The 15,205-nt window shown below is 36.1% G+C and overlaps 1 protein-coding gene across 6 annotated transcripts in view; it reads left to right on the top strand.

Annotated features, from left to right (window-relative positions):
• The window catches only part of LRRK2 (leucine rich repeat kinase 2), a 192,931-nt gene extending 179,520 nt beyond the window's left edge, over positions 1–13,411 (top strand). For 3 of the 6 annotated variants that reach the window (XM_065934611.1, XM_065934609.1, XM_065934614.1), the window contains 4 exons: positions 7,725–7,877; positions 9,106–9,314; positions 11,636–11,707; positions 12,536–13,411. In XM_065934611.1, coding sequence (XP_065790683.1) covers positions 7,725–7,877; positions 9,106–9,314; positions 11,636–11,707; positions 12,536–12,657 — 556 coding nt within the window. In that variant the 3' untranslated portion in view covers positions 12,658–13,411. Of the gene's footprint in view, positions 1–7,724; positions 7,878–9,105; positions 9,319–11,635; positions 11,708–12,535 lie in introns of all 6 variants that reach the window. The other 3 variants (XM_065934612.1, XM_065934613.1, XM_065934610.1) reach the window with 3 other exon arrangements.
• Positions 13,412–15,205: the final 1,794 nt, after the last annotated feature.

Here is a 15,205-nt window from a genome sequence, read left to right as displayed (position 1 = left end):
CAAGTGGGCCTTAGGAAGCATCACTATGAACAAAGCTAGTGGAGGTGATGGAATTCCAGTTGAGCTATTTCAAATCCTAAAAGATGATGCTGTGAAAGTGCTGCACTCAATATGCCAACAAATTTGGAAAACTCAGCAGTGGCCAGAGGACTGGAAAAAGTCAGTTTTCATTCCAACCCCAAAGAAAGGCAATGCCAAAGAATGCTCAAACTACCGCACAATTGCACTCATCTCACACACTAGTAAAGAAATGCTCAAAATTCTCCAAGCTAGGCTTCAGCAATACGTGAACCATGAGCTTCCAGATGTTCAGGCTGGTTTTAGAAAAGGCAGAGGAGCCAGAGATCAAATTGCCAACATCCGCTGGATCATCAAAAAAGTAAGAGAGTTCCAGAAAAACATCTATTTTTGCTTTATTGACTATGCCAAACCTTTGACTGTGTGAATCACAATAAATTGTGGAAAATTCTGATAGAAATATGAATACCAGACCACCTGACCTGACTCTTGAGAAACCTGTATGCACGTCAAGAAGCAACAGTTACATTGTAAAAAAAAAAAAAAAAAAAAAAAAAGAAGAAGCAGCAGTTAGAACTGGACATGGAACAACAGACTGGTTCCAAATAGGAAAAGGAGTATGTCAAGGCTGTATATTGTCACCCTGCTTATTTAACTTTATGCAGAGTACTTCATGAGAAATGCTGGGCTGGAAGAATCACAAGCTGGAATCAGGATTGCTGGGAGAAATATCAATAATCTCAGATATGCAGATGACACCACCGTTATGGCAGAAAGTGAAGAAGAACTAAAGAGCCTCTTGATGAAAGTGAAAGAGGAGACTGAAAAAGTTGGCTTAAAGCTCAACATTCAGAAAACTAAGATCATGGCCTCCAGTCCCATCACTTCATGGCAAATAGATGGGGAAACAATGGAGACAACGAGAGACTTTATTTTTGGGGGCTCCAAAATCACTGCAGATGGTGACTGCAGCCATGAAATATAAAGACGCTTACTCCTTGGAAGGAAAGTTATGACCAACCTAGACAGCATATTAAAAAGCAGAGACATTACTTTGCCAACAAAGGTCCATCTAGTCAAGGCTATGGTTTTTCCAGTGGTCTTGTATGGATGTGAGAGTTGGACTATAAAGAAAGCTGAGCGCAGAAGAATTGATGCTTTTGAACTGTGGTGTTGCAGAAGACTCTTGAGAGTCCCTTGGACTGCAAGGAGATCCAAACAGTTCATCCTAAAGGAGATCAGTCCTGGGTGTTCATTGGAAGGACTGATGCTGAAGCTGAAACTCCAATACTTTGACTACCTCATGCGAAGAGCTGATTCATTTGAAGAGACCCTGATGCTGGGAGGGATTGAGGGCAGGAGGAGAAGGGGACGACAGAGGATGAGATGGTGGATGGCATCACCGACTCAATGGACATGAGTTTGGTAGGCTCTGGGAGTTGGTGATGAACAGTGAGGCCTAGCGTGCTGCAGTTCATGGGGTCACAAAGAGTTGGACATGACTGAGCGACGGAACTGAACTGAACTGAACTGAAGTTTCTTAAATTTACTGAGGCTTATTTTGTGTCCTAGCATGTGATATATCCAAGAGTATGTTACACGTGTACTTGAAAAGAATGTGTATTCAAATGATTTTGAATAGAATGTGATTTAGTTTATATATATGTCAAATTCATCTGGTATAATTTGTTATTTAATGCCAGTATTTCCTTATTGATTTTCTGTATAGATGATCTGTCCATTGATGTAAGTGTTTTGTTAAGGTCCTCAACTATTACTGTAGTACTGTTGATTTCTCCCTTTATGTCTGTTAATAATTGATTTATGTATTTAGGTTCTTCTATGTTGGGTGAAGATATTAACAATTGTTATATCTTTTTTGAATGATCCCTTGATCATTATGTAATGTCCTTCTTTGTTTCCTGTAAAAGACTTTGTTTTGAAATCTATTTTTCTGATATAAGTATCGCTGCCTCAGCTTTTTTAAAATTTCCATTTGCATGGAATTCCTTTTTCTGTCCTTGAACTTTCAGTCAGTTTTATATCTGAATTGGATCTTTTGTAGGCTGCATATATACAAATCTTGTTTCTGTATTGATTTTACCACTCTATCTTTGATTAAAGCATTTAGTCCAGTTTACATTTAAAATAGTTATTCATATGTATGTTCTTTTTGCCATTTTGCTAAATGTGTTGAGTTTGTTTTTGTAGGTATGTTTTGTTCCTCTCCTCTCTTTTGTTGTTTTCTCATTATTTCGATGAATATCTTTAGTGCTGCTTCGAATTCCTTTTTCTTTTGTTTATATCTATTATAAACTTTTGGCTTGTCACTACTGTGAGTTTTACATGTGGAAATATATATGGAAGAAAATACAAGTGAGAGTTTCTCAGTTGTGTCTGATTCTTTCCAACCTGTGGTATAGCCTGCCATGCTCCTCTGACCAATGAATTTTCCAGGCAAGAATACTGGAGTGGGTAGCCATTCCCTTCTTCAAGGGATGTTCCCAACCCAGGGATCAAACCCAGGTCTCCTGCGTAACAGGCAGTCTTTAACTGTTTTAAGTTGCTGATCTCTTAATTTCAAATACATTTCATCAACCTTGCATTTGTGCTCTCCTCCCCTCATTATGGTTTTTTGATACCATGTTTTACATATAATTTCTTTGCATGTGTCTTAACTGCTTGTGGATATACATGAATTCACTACTTTTGTCTTTTACCCTTACTATTGGCTCTGTGTGTGGATGCTTTCCTATCTTTAGTACCAGTTTGCCCTTACTGATGAAGTTTTTCAATTTATAATTTTCAATTTTCTTGTTGCCCTTCCTTTATCACTTAGAGAGTTACTTTAACATTTCTTGTAAGGCTGGTTTGGTTGTGCTGAACTTTTTTAGCTTTTGCTTGTCTGTGAAGTTTTTGATTTCTCATCTAATCTAAATGAGAGCCTTGCTAGATAGAGTATTCTTGGTTTTTAAGATTTTCCCTTTCATCATTTTAAATGTATCATACCACTTCCTTCTGGCCTACAAAGTTTCTGCTGAAAAATAAGCTGATAACCTTATGGGAATTCCTTTGTATGTTATTTGTTGTTTTTCTCTTTTATTATAATATTATCTCTGTATCTTTATTTTTTTTAATTTTAATTACAGTGTGTCTTGGTATGTTTGTTTTTGAGTTAATCCTCTATGGGACTCTGCTTTCTGAATTTAGGTATCTATTTCCTTTCCCAGGTTAGGGAATTTTTCATCTATTATATCTTCTATTATGCTGTCAGCCCATTTCTCTCTGTCTCTCTTCTTCTTCTTGGACTCTTATTCACTTTATAGTGAATATTATTGGTCTTGATGTTGTCCCATTAGTCTCTTAAATTGTCCTCATTTCTATCATTTTTTTTTCTGTTAAGCATCATTGATTTCCACTACTGTTTCTTCCAGGTTATTGATTCATTCATCTGTATCATTTAATATGCTGTTGATTTCTTCTAGTACATTTTAGATTTCACTTATATTCTTTATCTCTGTTTGGTTGTTGTTTGTATTTTATAAATCTTTGTTAAAGCTTCTAATGTCTTGCTCTGTGCATCAATTCTCTTGAGTTCTATGATCATCTTTATGATCACTACTCTGAACTCTTCTCAGGTTGATTGCCTAACTCAACTTTACTTAGCTCTTTTTCTGGGGTTTTATTTTGTTTATTCATTTGAAACATGTTCCTCTGTCTCTTAATTTTGCCTGAATTGCTTTTTTATATTAACTTATCTGGTAGGTTGGTTATGGTTCCTGACTTTGAAGAACTGGCCTTTTGCAGGAGACATCTTTTGTTCCCAGCAGTGTATTCCCCTCTCATCACCAGCGCTGTATGCTCTACAGGTTCCCCCATGAGGGCTGCAAGGGTCTTTCTGTTGCAGCTGACTGACTATGTGAGCAGTCTGCTAAACTTGGTTGGCCTCTGGTCCATTTGGTTGCTGTATCTTGCCTTGTATGGAGGCTGAGATGATCTCTGGTTTGTGGTACTGGGTTACCAGGCATCTGACTGTGGAACTTTAGGGAACCCTGGACTAGTGCTGGGTTACTGGTGGGTGGAGTCAGTGTCCAGGAGACCCAGGGGCTATTGCCTGCCCACTAATGGATAAAATGAGGCCGTGGAGCTAGCGTGGCATACTGGCAGGCAGAAACAAGTCCTGGATTCTTTGTTCAGGGCAAAGGGATCCCAGAGCATGTTGTTGGTGGGTGACTGGTTCCTGAAATGTTTGGCTGTGTGGCCTGTGGTTTCTTGAAGCTTGTGTTGGCCTGCTAGTGTCTGTGTCCCCTGGGTGAGCTGCAGTTGCCTCCTACCCCAGCTTCTGCCTTCTATTCCAGACTATGTGGTGTATTGTGTGTGCCCTTTAAGTGTGAATTCTCTGTTTTCCCCAGCCCTCTGGGACTCCCGAAAGTAAGTCCCACTGCCATTCAATACCAAATGCTCTGGGGGCTTGTCTTCCTGGTGCAGGACTTCTGGATTGGAGAGCTTGAAGTGGGGTTTGAACTTCTCCCTCCTCTGGGAGTGCTTCTGCAGTTGTAGCCGTTCTCCCATTTGTGAAGCGCCTACCTGGGGTATTGGATTTGACCATATCAAGACCCAGTCCCTTCTGCCTCTGTCAATTTGATGTCTTCTTTGTATCTTTGGTTGTAGAAGATCTTTTCTGGTAGGTTCTAGTCTTTTTTTAAATCTATGATTGTTTTTCAGATAGTCGTGATGGTGTGCCTGTGAGAAGAGGTCGACCCAGGGTCTTCTCCTCCACTTATCTTGCACACTTTCCCTGTGGATAATTTTAACTACTGATTATAGGAAATGAACCTTAGGAATTAAGTCTTCTCTAGAGTTGATAATTATGCAGACATTTCCTCAAAAGAAGAGTTAGTGATACCAATTTCAAGCAGAATAAAATAAAATATAAACCTTGTTCCAATTTGTTGTTTCAGTTTTTTAAATTGTGTTTTAACCAGAGCATTGCAGTTGGTTCTTATTCATCATATTCCTCAGTGAGAAGCAGTGTAGGGTTTGGATAAGAGCATAGATTGTTCATATCTGGCTTTGTCATGTATTGGTTATGTGAACTTGGCAAGAACTTCTCAAATCTTCAGTCCCCTCTAACCTGAGGATGGTAATGTACCCTGTCTCAAAGAGATACTTGAAAAACTAAAGAATAAAAAGTACTATAAGGAACTTAGTACAAGATCCAGCACTTGGTAAGCTCTCAATAAATGTTAGATAATTCTCATGATTATTATTAGCTTTAAGTGAGAAATCTTTATCTCAGGGAATATCCTAGTTTTTCAACATCCATCTAATTGCCCAAGACTGAAACTTGGGAAAAATCCTTGATTCTTCTGTGTTAACTCTTTAACCACTTGACACTCTTCTTGACTCTCAAATACTTATACTTCTTACTGTTTCATTGCTGCTACCATGGGCCAAGCTGCCATCTACCATCAAAGGCCTGGCCATTTTAACAATGGCAGAGAGTTCTCAAACCTCTGATTGTCTTCCGTTCAATCCATTCTCAACATTTCAGGCAGAGGGATTGTTCTAAAATGCAAATCAAGCTGATGCCACTCCCCTGCTTAAAACTGACCAGTATATTCCAGTGTCTTTTGCATGAACTCCAAGTTCCTTGAGATGACTTACCAGACTTTCATGATTTAGTCCTTGCTTATCTCTGTAGATTCATGTTTTGCAACCTCCTTACCCTCTGTGCCTTAGTTAAAATTAATTTGTCTTAATTTTGAAGACAGCCTACTCCCTCTCACTCCAGCCTTTACATGTGGTTCTTTGTTTTTCTGGATGACTACTATGCCTGTTGTCTGTTTTAGTCCAAGAGTCACTTCTGGGTGGCTCTCTATGATCCCACCTGTGGCGATTGGGTGCCTTGGATTTTTTTTTTTTTTCCTTCCATTGTATTTGTTATTTCCCCTCACATTATCTGTCACATAATTTTATAAATGTACTTTTAAAAATAATTTTCTCAATACCACTAGACATACTGCTTCTTAATTGGCTGCACATTAGAAGCCACTAGGGCAGCTAAAAATAATCTGATGCCCTGAACCTACCTCAGAGCAATTAAAGCAGATGAATTAAGGCTGGGGTTGGTCCCCCATGTTTGTATTTATGTTTAGCTCCCAAGTGATTCTAAAGTGTGGTCAGAGTTCAGATACACTGCTATATATGGTAAATTCTCATGCTTGAGGATTTTCTGTTTTGTTTTTTCCCCCCAGAGATTTGTTTCCTAGCATATGGTACGTATTTGGTTAAATTTATTCTCATTCTGGCTTCCCAAGTGGCACTAGTGGCAAAGAACCTGCCTTCCAGTGTAGGAGATGTAAGAGACACTGGTTTGATTCCTGGGTTGGGAAGATCCTCTGGAGAAGGAAATGGCAACCCACTCCATTATTATTGCCTGGAGAATCCCATGGACAGAGGAGCCAGGCAGGCTACAGTCCATAAGGCTGCAAAGAGTCAGACATAAGTGAACCAATTTAGCACACATGCATATTCTTATTCTGTAGCTTCTAATTTTAACCAACTTAAACAGGCCTGCATATATAAGAAGAAAAGTCCCACCCCCAATTCTTATATTTCACATAGAATGTTATGAGGTCATGGTATCAATTAACCCCCTAAAATTCCCTCTAAGATTTGGAATATAGGTGCTTTACTGGATAGAATGGCCATAAATATCAGGCTCTCAAAGATAATCATTTCCGAAAAGAGATTAGGACCCAGTTTCACAGACACTTGGAAATATTTACTTCTCAGAAGTTGTCACCCGTTGTCTGACATCTCCCTCCCATTAAGCAGATACCATGGTAAAGATACAGGGTGGGGTCGGGACATACTAATGAATATGGTTTTATATTTGATAATGTCTGTAATATTAAATACAGATTAATACTTTATATTTAATGCATCAGTTATGGGAAAAGGAATGGCTGGTCTGTTTCAGTAAGTCAGGGAGCAATTTGAGTGGAGCTGATATTTAAATTAAGCCTTGAAGTACAGCTTGGAGTCTGCCATGCAGATGGAGCCTTTGGTAGCCAATCTGTTTGCAAAATGTGTGAAATGCCAAATATACTAGGTTGGAAGGTAGTTGTTTAAAAATGTCTGTCATTTTCCTTTATTTTCAAAGGGGAAAAATAACAATTTGCTTTCTAATATTTGGATGATGGTGTGGATTTTTTTTCCCCATACCTTGACTGGCTTGTGTTGAGGCAGATATATTTTAATATTTGAAGACTGCCACTAAGGTGGATTTAAAGGTCTTATGATTTTATGTGTAAATGGGTGACCCTTAATTTCCAGTCACTCTTGACAATATGGATTTTTTTGCAGTATTATAAAGTTACAAATACTATGATGATTTTCTTAGAAATCAAGATACTATACATATTCAGATAATATAATAGTCTATAAATAACCAGATAAAACTGAAATTAATAAAATGGGAAACAAATTTAAATTTTATCATCAAGGAAGAAATATGAAGTAACCAGAAGTAGGTGAAGTATCAAAGTATTCTCTTCAGAATGGTTAGGGGATAATATGAAATAATTGTTTCTTTTTTCAGTATAGTGTTAATCCTTTATATGCATTAAGAGCTAATATGAAGTTGTATTACATTTTGAAATAATAAAAAAATTAAATGACATTCTTTTCATTCCCTCTAGATTTTCTAATACATCTTTCTGTGATTCCAACATCATCGCAGTGGTGGTAGACACAGTTCTTTATGTTGCTAAGAAAAATAGCCCATGTGTGGAAGTGTGGGATAAGAAGACTGAAAAACGCTGTGAACTGATAAATTGTGTGCACTTTTTAAAGTAAATTAATTTTTTTTAATTTTTAATTTTTTAAATTTATTTTACTGTGGGGGGAGTACTAGGGGGCCTAGCTGCTGATTACATTTGTAAGTGTGACTGTGTTGTTAAATGTAGGTACAGTGTCATGGGTTCTTTATTTCATGCCCGTAACTGTCCTTGCACTTCAGATTTCACAGAGGGAGGAAGTATGGCTTCTTTTTCTTCCTTTATACTTCTAAATAGAAAAATGTTAAAAAAAAAAAATCCAGAAACAAAATTGTTAATGCTTTTTGGCACCATCTCTTGGTATCCAGCAAATTTCTTCTTTGGAAAAAAATGGAAACATAATAGATATGGTTTCTTCAAGGTATTACAAAGAAGAAGTCACAAAACAATATAAAATATGGGTAAAAATGACTGACCTAGACTGACCAGGATCAACTGTGTAGGAGGCTTCACATCACCCGCATGCCTTGTGTGCTGCTGCTGGCATCCAGGATCATCACCAGTCTTATTTGCTAGCTACTGTATAGTTTTATTTTGGTTTTACTGTATAGAATTTCTTTTTTATCTTCTGGAGGACATTTTGATTATATACTATATTCATAAATTGAGATTTCAAAGTTTACTAGCACTTTAGTTTTTCTCTGGATGGTGAGGAGATTTCTGTTTGGAAGACCGGATAGTTCTGCCTGGTAAAAAAGGTCCTTTCCTGGAGTTCTAAAATTGTTGGAATTTTTTACTTCTGGATACCCCATTTTTGTCATGAATTATTCGTTAGCTCAGGGAAAATTTCAGTGATTTGGAGTCACATCTTTTACATGTACATGACTGTAGTTTTTCTTTTCTTTTATAGCTTTTAAAATTCATGAAAAAATTTTGAAGCTAATGCTTTTTTTCTTTATATTGAGCAGATACTGTTCATTTTCTGCTGGATTGCATAGGTTTTTTATATATAAAAATTATATCCATCTTATTTATTTCAGAGTTTCTTGAAGTTAACAGGCAATTGTTATCTTTGATGATTTATGCTTTAAATAGCAAAATGTGGCTCTTTGACTTTCTATATTTAGCAAAATTAGTTTCATATAATTTTAATGATATGTAATGAATCTTGTCATGTATTCATAATCCAAAATGTTGTATGTATATATATTTATGTGTGTGTGTCTGTATATATAGTCACATTTATTTTATCTCTTTATTTTTGACCAAAAAGGATTAATGCATGCTTTCTTTATGGTTTTAGGGAGGAACTGGTCAGAGTAAGCAAGGAATCGAAACACAAAATGTCTTATTCTGGGAGAGTGAAGACTCTCTGCCTTCAGAAGAACACTGCTCTCTGGATAGGAACTGGAGGAGGCCATATCTTACTCCTTGATCTTTCAACTCGTCGAATTATACGTATAATCCACAACTTTTGTGATTCTGTTAGAGTCATGATGACTGCACAGTTAGGCAAGTTTACTTATTTTAAATCTTTTTTCATATTCTCTTAAGACTATAAGAATATGTTTTCTCTTCACTTCCCAACATTGTATGAAGTGTCTCAGAAGTGAAATTTTGCAGGATATGTTTTGAATAGGGGCCTTATAAGCATGAAGTGAGTTGATGTTTTTAGTCCCATAAGAGAAGCAGGTATTGTAAGTGAACACTAAATTTAGGTCTTACTTTCTCTTTTTTCTTTATAATTAAGGCAAAAAATATATAATGTTGACTATTTTTAACTTTTTGACAAAGAAATTTAAGCAGATGATTATTTTTATCTTAGTTTAAACTTTCTACCCTTGTTAAGGAATACCATTTAGTTTTTCTTTCTGTAAATAAATTTATATTTTTTTACAGTATATACTGCTACAGTATATATTCTTATAGCAATATGTACTTCATAATCTAAATACAAATACTGGAAAATCATTATGTTTTATTTACTTTATGTTTTCTGTTTTTCCTACTTTTCTACTCAACTATGAAGAAATCATGATAGCACATGATGCTCAGTCAGAACTCTTATTTTGACTAGTCATTTGCTTTAGGGAATAGACTTAGTATTTATACAGAGTTGATCACAAAAATAGGGTTAAGTTCTATAAAACTAGAGTTTATGTAACTTTGGGGCTTCCCTGGTGACTCCACAGTAAAAAAAAAATCCACCTGTAGTTCAGGAGACGTGAATTTGATCTCTGGGTCAGGAAGATTCCCTGGAGGAGGGCATGGCAACCCACCCCAGTATTGCTGCCTGGGAAACCCCATGGACAGAGGAGCCTGGCGGGCGTCAATCCGTGGAGTCACAAAAGAGTCGGACATGACCTAGCTACTAAACAACATCCAGGGATGTAACTTTAGCAAATGAATAATAAAAATGCTGGAACAGGATGTAGACAACAGTAAATTCCTCTTACAGGAATATATTAAGGAGAGACAAATGTTTTTCTTCAGTCTTACAAATTTTCCATGAATAGTGTCAGAGTTGCACCAAAGTTAGAATTAGGGGCTCCTAGTGACTGGCCGCTGCCAGGGCACGTGTCCATCAAGCCAAGTAGCAGGTGTATGAGGGGCTGTCTCTCTAGTCTTACTCACCAAGGTGGTGGTATCCTTTAATTTGTATGTACTTGGTATCCAAATGGTTGTTCATTACTGACATTATAGGGCAATTTCAATGGGTTTAATTGATTTTTTAAATAATTTAAACATAATCTACAATATACGGCACGATCTAGCTTCACCTCAGTTCTCTCGCCTTTGTCATTTGCCATATTCTTCTTTGCTCTTTCTGCTCTAGAAGAAAGTTCAGCCCCTCTTAGATACCGTGCTCCATCCTACCTCAAAGTTTTGTGTGTGCTGTTTCATTTTGCCTAGTTAACTTAGTTACTGTTTAGTAACTAATTTCAGCCCTAGACCATAAACTCCATTTGTCTCTCTTTAATACATTCCTGTAAAAGGAATTTACTGTGGTCTTCAGCCTGTTGCAGCATTTTTATTATTCATTTGCTAAAGTTACATCCTTTGATGCTGTTTAGTAGCTAGGTCATGTCCGACTCTTTTGTGACTCCACGGATTGACGCCCGCCAGGCTCCTCTGTCCATGGGGTTTCCCAGGCAGCAATACTGGAGTGGGTGGCCATGCCCTCCTCCAGGGAATCTTCCTGACCCAGAGATCGAATTCACGTCTTCTGCACTACAGGTGGATATTTTTTTTTACTGCGGAGCCACCAGGAAAACCCCAACACTACATGAACTCTAGTTTTACAGAACTTAACCCTATTTTTGTGATGGATTGAGTCTGCTTGTGTTTATTCCCCTTTATTCCCAGGCCCTAGCCTAAGGCCTGGTACATAGAGGATTTGATGAGTATTTGTTGAATAAATTATTGAATGACTTGAGAATAAAGTATGGTTATAAGACAGTGTGGCAGTATATTACATGTCCATCCAACTCTCTATCCAAATGCTTCACATCTGACCAGCACATTTTGTATCAAAGTCACTTTTGCATACACTATCTCTTTGATATATTTAGCTTTTGTTGGAGTAATATATAAATATTGAGCCCATTTTGCAGAGAGTTTCAGCTGTTTTCTCAGATTCACACAATAAGAATCATAACAAGAAGGTAGACCTTGCAGAGTATTTTTTTTCAAACTCAGTTGAGGGATCTCTTAAGTAGTGGAATTGTAAGTTAATTTCCAAGGTTTTTGTGTCTTAAAATATGAACTTTTGTACTCTTTAAAGTCCAACTTATTATTTTGTTTTAATAGAACTCTTTTATTTTTTAATAAAGGAAGCCTTAAAAATGTCATGCTGGTTTTGGGGTATAACCGGAAAAGTGCTGAAGGTACGCAACACCAAAAAGGTAATGTTTAATAGGATACTGTGTTCCAAGCGGACTGCAATGACATGAATGATTATAACATATTATATTTTTATACATTTAAGGTAAATATTACATATGCATAAAACTTTAGGCATTTTTAATTGATAGCTTCTTTATGGTTTAAGTAATTTAGATATAAATCATCAAAATTAAGTTTTAGTGATTTAGCAGTGTAATATATTTTTCAGGTGAAGTAGAGCTAGCAACCACTATTAAATGAGAACTAGCTCAAACCCAACATGGGTATTTTTCCTTAGATGTTACCTACTCCATATTATCCAAATCATAGTCTGATTTTTAAAAGCGTTTGAAGAAGCTTTATTCTTTCAGAAAATGAAGCGTTATGTTACTAAAGGTCCATTGTTAAAATTTAGTGGTTAGTTCTATAATATATTTTAAACACTTTCCAAATATGATTTCTTATAAATGGTAATAATTTAGTATGTTACTTTTATATGCATATGTGTATATTGTGTGTGTGTGTGTGTTTCCAGGTGGCACTAATGGTAAAGAACCTAGAGGCCATTGCAGGAGACTTAAGAGATCCGGGTTCGATCCCTGGGTCAGGAAAATGCCCTGGAGGAGGGCATGGCAACTTGCTCCAGGAGTCCTGCCTGGAAATTTCCATGGAGAGAGGCGCTGGGGGGCTACAGTTCATGGGGCCGCTTGAGCTCACACACACACACACACACACACACACATATACACATACACATTTGTCCAACAGCTAGATATAAATTAACAAAATTAGGATAAAAATGTTTCATGGCAGATCTTTGTAACATGATTTGTTTTTTAATTTTCTAGAGATACAGTCTTGCTTGTCTGTTTGGGACATCAATCTTCCACATGAAGTGCAAAATTTAGAAAAACATATTGAAGTGAGAAAAGAATTAGCTGAAAAAATGAGAAGAATATCTATTGAATAAGAGGGATGTTGGAAATCTTTATCTTTGGATAGAAAAATGGTTATCTTCTCTTGTAAATATCTTTAAAAAATGTTTATGTATAAAAAGAGTAACTTGCACTACTTGCTGTTTGCTAATGTGTATATGAAGGAATGTTTATAGATTTTATTTTGTAAAAATGTACAAAATTGTTACCAGTGAAAATATATTTTAAAGAACTATTTTAAATGTAATATTTCTTACATATCCTAATTAAATTTGTGGATTAAGTAATAAAAGGAAATCTAAAAAGTACTTGATTGTAGTACTCATACTGAAATTTACAAAGTGGATAATTTTTTGTTTTGTTACTCATAATGAAGGTTATGTTTATTTTACATTCTGTGATTAAGACAGGTCTGTTGCTGGATTATGTCTAGATATTCTGCGAAGTGGAATAAAAATATCAGAAAAGTTTTAATGTAATACATTCCTTCTTAGATTGCTTTAAAATGCAGTTATCATATATGCTTGTAAATAGTCATTGAATTTGCACTAATGAAGCCCTTTGCTGGAACATGAGTTCTTTTTGTTGCTGATGTAAACAATGCATCTCATACAACTTCACTTCATCTAAAACAAAATGCCATGAAATGTGCTGATAAGAAACCAACATGTCAAAATCCACCTACTCAAGAAAGAGGTAGCTATTTCCTTTCCTATATTGCAACTCTGTCTTTGAATGTGAAGTCATAAAGTTTTATAATTGGTGTAAATAAAATGTTCACTCCTTCAAGTGATATTGTTATGTTTTAATTTTGATTTTAAGTGCCAAACCCCACCACTGACTACTTATTCCCAATCTTCTTCACTCCAAATATTAGTACTCATCTTCTTCCTTAATTTGCGATCTGCAAATTCTACACCAGTCAGGTAGAAACTCTATTTTCAGAATTAGAGAATTATACAACTCCCTCCAAGACCATGGGGATAAGAATGTAACATTCCAGTTTGCTGAAATAGAAAAGAACTTTAGCTATGATGGGTACCTGTTAACCTAGTCTTCTAAATTATACTTGAACTGTTTAAATAAATTCCTATAGTAGGAGTGTTGGCCTTCCCTGATAGCTCAGTTGGTAATGAATCCACCGGCAATGCAGGGGACCTGGGTTCTATTCCTGGCTCAGGAATCTGCTGGAGAAGGGATAGGCTACCCACTCCAGTATTTTTGGGCTTCCCCTGTGGTTCAGCTAGTAAAGAATCTGCCTGCAATGCAGGAGTCCTGGGTTCGATCCCTGGGTTGGGAAGATCGTCTGGAGAAGGGAAAGGTTACCCACTCTAGTATTCTGTCCTGGAGAATTTCATGGACCTTATAGTCCGTTGGGTTGCAAAGAGTCAGACACGACTGAGCAACTTTCACTTCACTTCCCTTCCCTTCATAATAGGAGTGTCAGGGTCAAGTACCTAGGTAACCATTTAAGTGTCATTTCTGCTTTAAAAGAAATATATTTTTTTTTTTTTTGGTAAATTTGTTGACCCTGGCCAAAATTTCTTATTTCAAGCTATCCCCTGTGATAGGATGAAAGTGAAGTAAAAGTGTTAGTTGATTAGTCATATCTGACTCTTTGCAACCCCATGAATTGAAGCCCACTAAACTCCTCTGTCCTTGAGATTCTCCAGGCAAGAATACTGGAGTGGGTTGCCATTCCCTTCTCCAGGGGATTTTCCCAACCCAGGGATCAATCCTGGGTCTCCTGCATTGCAGGCAGATTCTGTATCGTCTGAACCCCCAGGGAAGCCTATGATAACTAGTCCATTTAATAGACTCATAACTGAGAATTTTATTATATGAAGCCTTTAAATTTCTTTATGTTAATGGTACCTTATAAATTATTAACACTGATTCTCCATTTTCAAAAAGATCTATGTTTTAATTTATTTGTTGTGTAATTTAAAAAAAAGTCAGAAATAATGGAATTATTTGTTTCTGTGATATTTCTCATTGTTATTTGTATTTACATGCCAATTTTTCCAAAAGGCAATTATAGAAAAATACAAGATGAACATTAAATTCATTTTAAAAACACGTTTGTGAATTTTAAAACTTTGTTTTGTTTTTCACATATAAGTCTGTAATCCATCTAAACTTTGTATTAATCTCTGCATGTTACATTCCACTATAGGAGTTGCTAACTGGAGTTTTCTCCTGGAGATTTATTCAGTTTCCTGTAGTACAACCAATTGTCAGGATCTCAGGATATAACCCAGTGGGCATAATATATTCTATTTTCAAATTCTCATAGAAATTTTAAGAAGAATTTTTCACTCTTGAGTACTATACAAAAAATTAGACCGATTTATTAAAAAAGTCATTAAATTTTTTTCTTCTAATTGGAACACTAAAAAAACTACTAACCATTATCAAAACATAAGTATTTACTATAATCAAAAATATATTTTTTATATGGGAATTTTAGATGGAAAGAAAAGGAAGCCTCTATAAATCTAATTCTGGCTAGCATTAGTGATTATGTGTGAACTATTTAGCTATTTTTCATCAAGACAGTAAGACATATATTGATGAAACAGT

The sequence above is a fragment of the Muntiacus reevesi genome, chromosome 4 (assembly GCF_963930625.1).
Source record: "Muntiacus reevesi chromosome 4, mMunRee1.1, whole genome shotgun sequence".
Classification (NCBI taxonomy): Eukaryota; Metazoa; Chordata; class Mammalia; order Artiodactyla; family Cervidae; genus Muntiacus; species Muntiacus reevesi.
The sequence above is the reverse complement of the archived record's forward strand: the minus strand, read 5'-3'. Positions and strand labels throughout refer to the sequence as shown.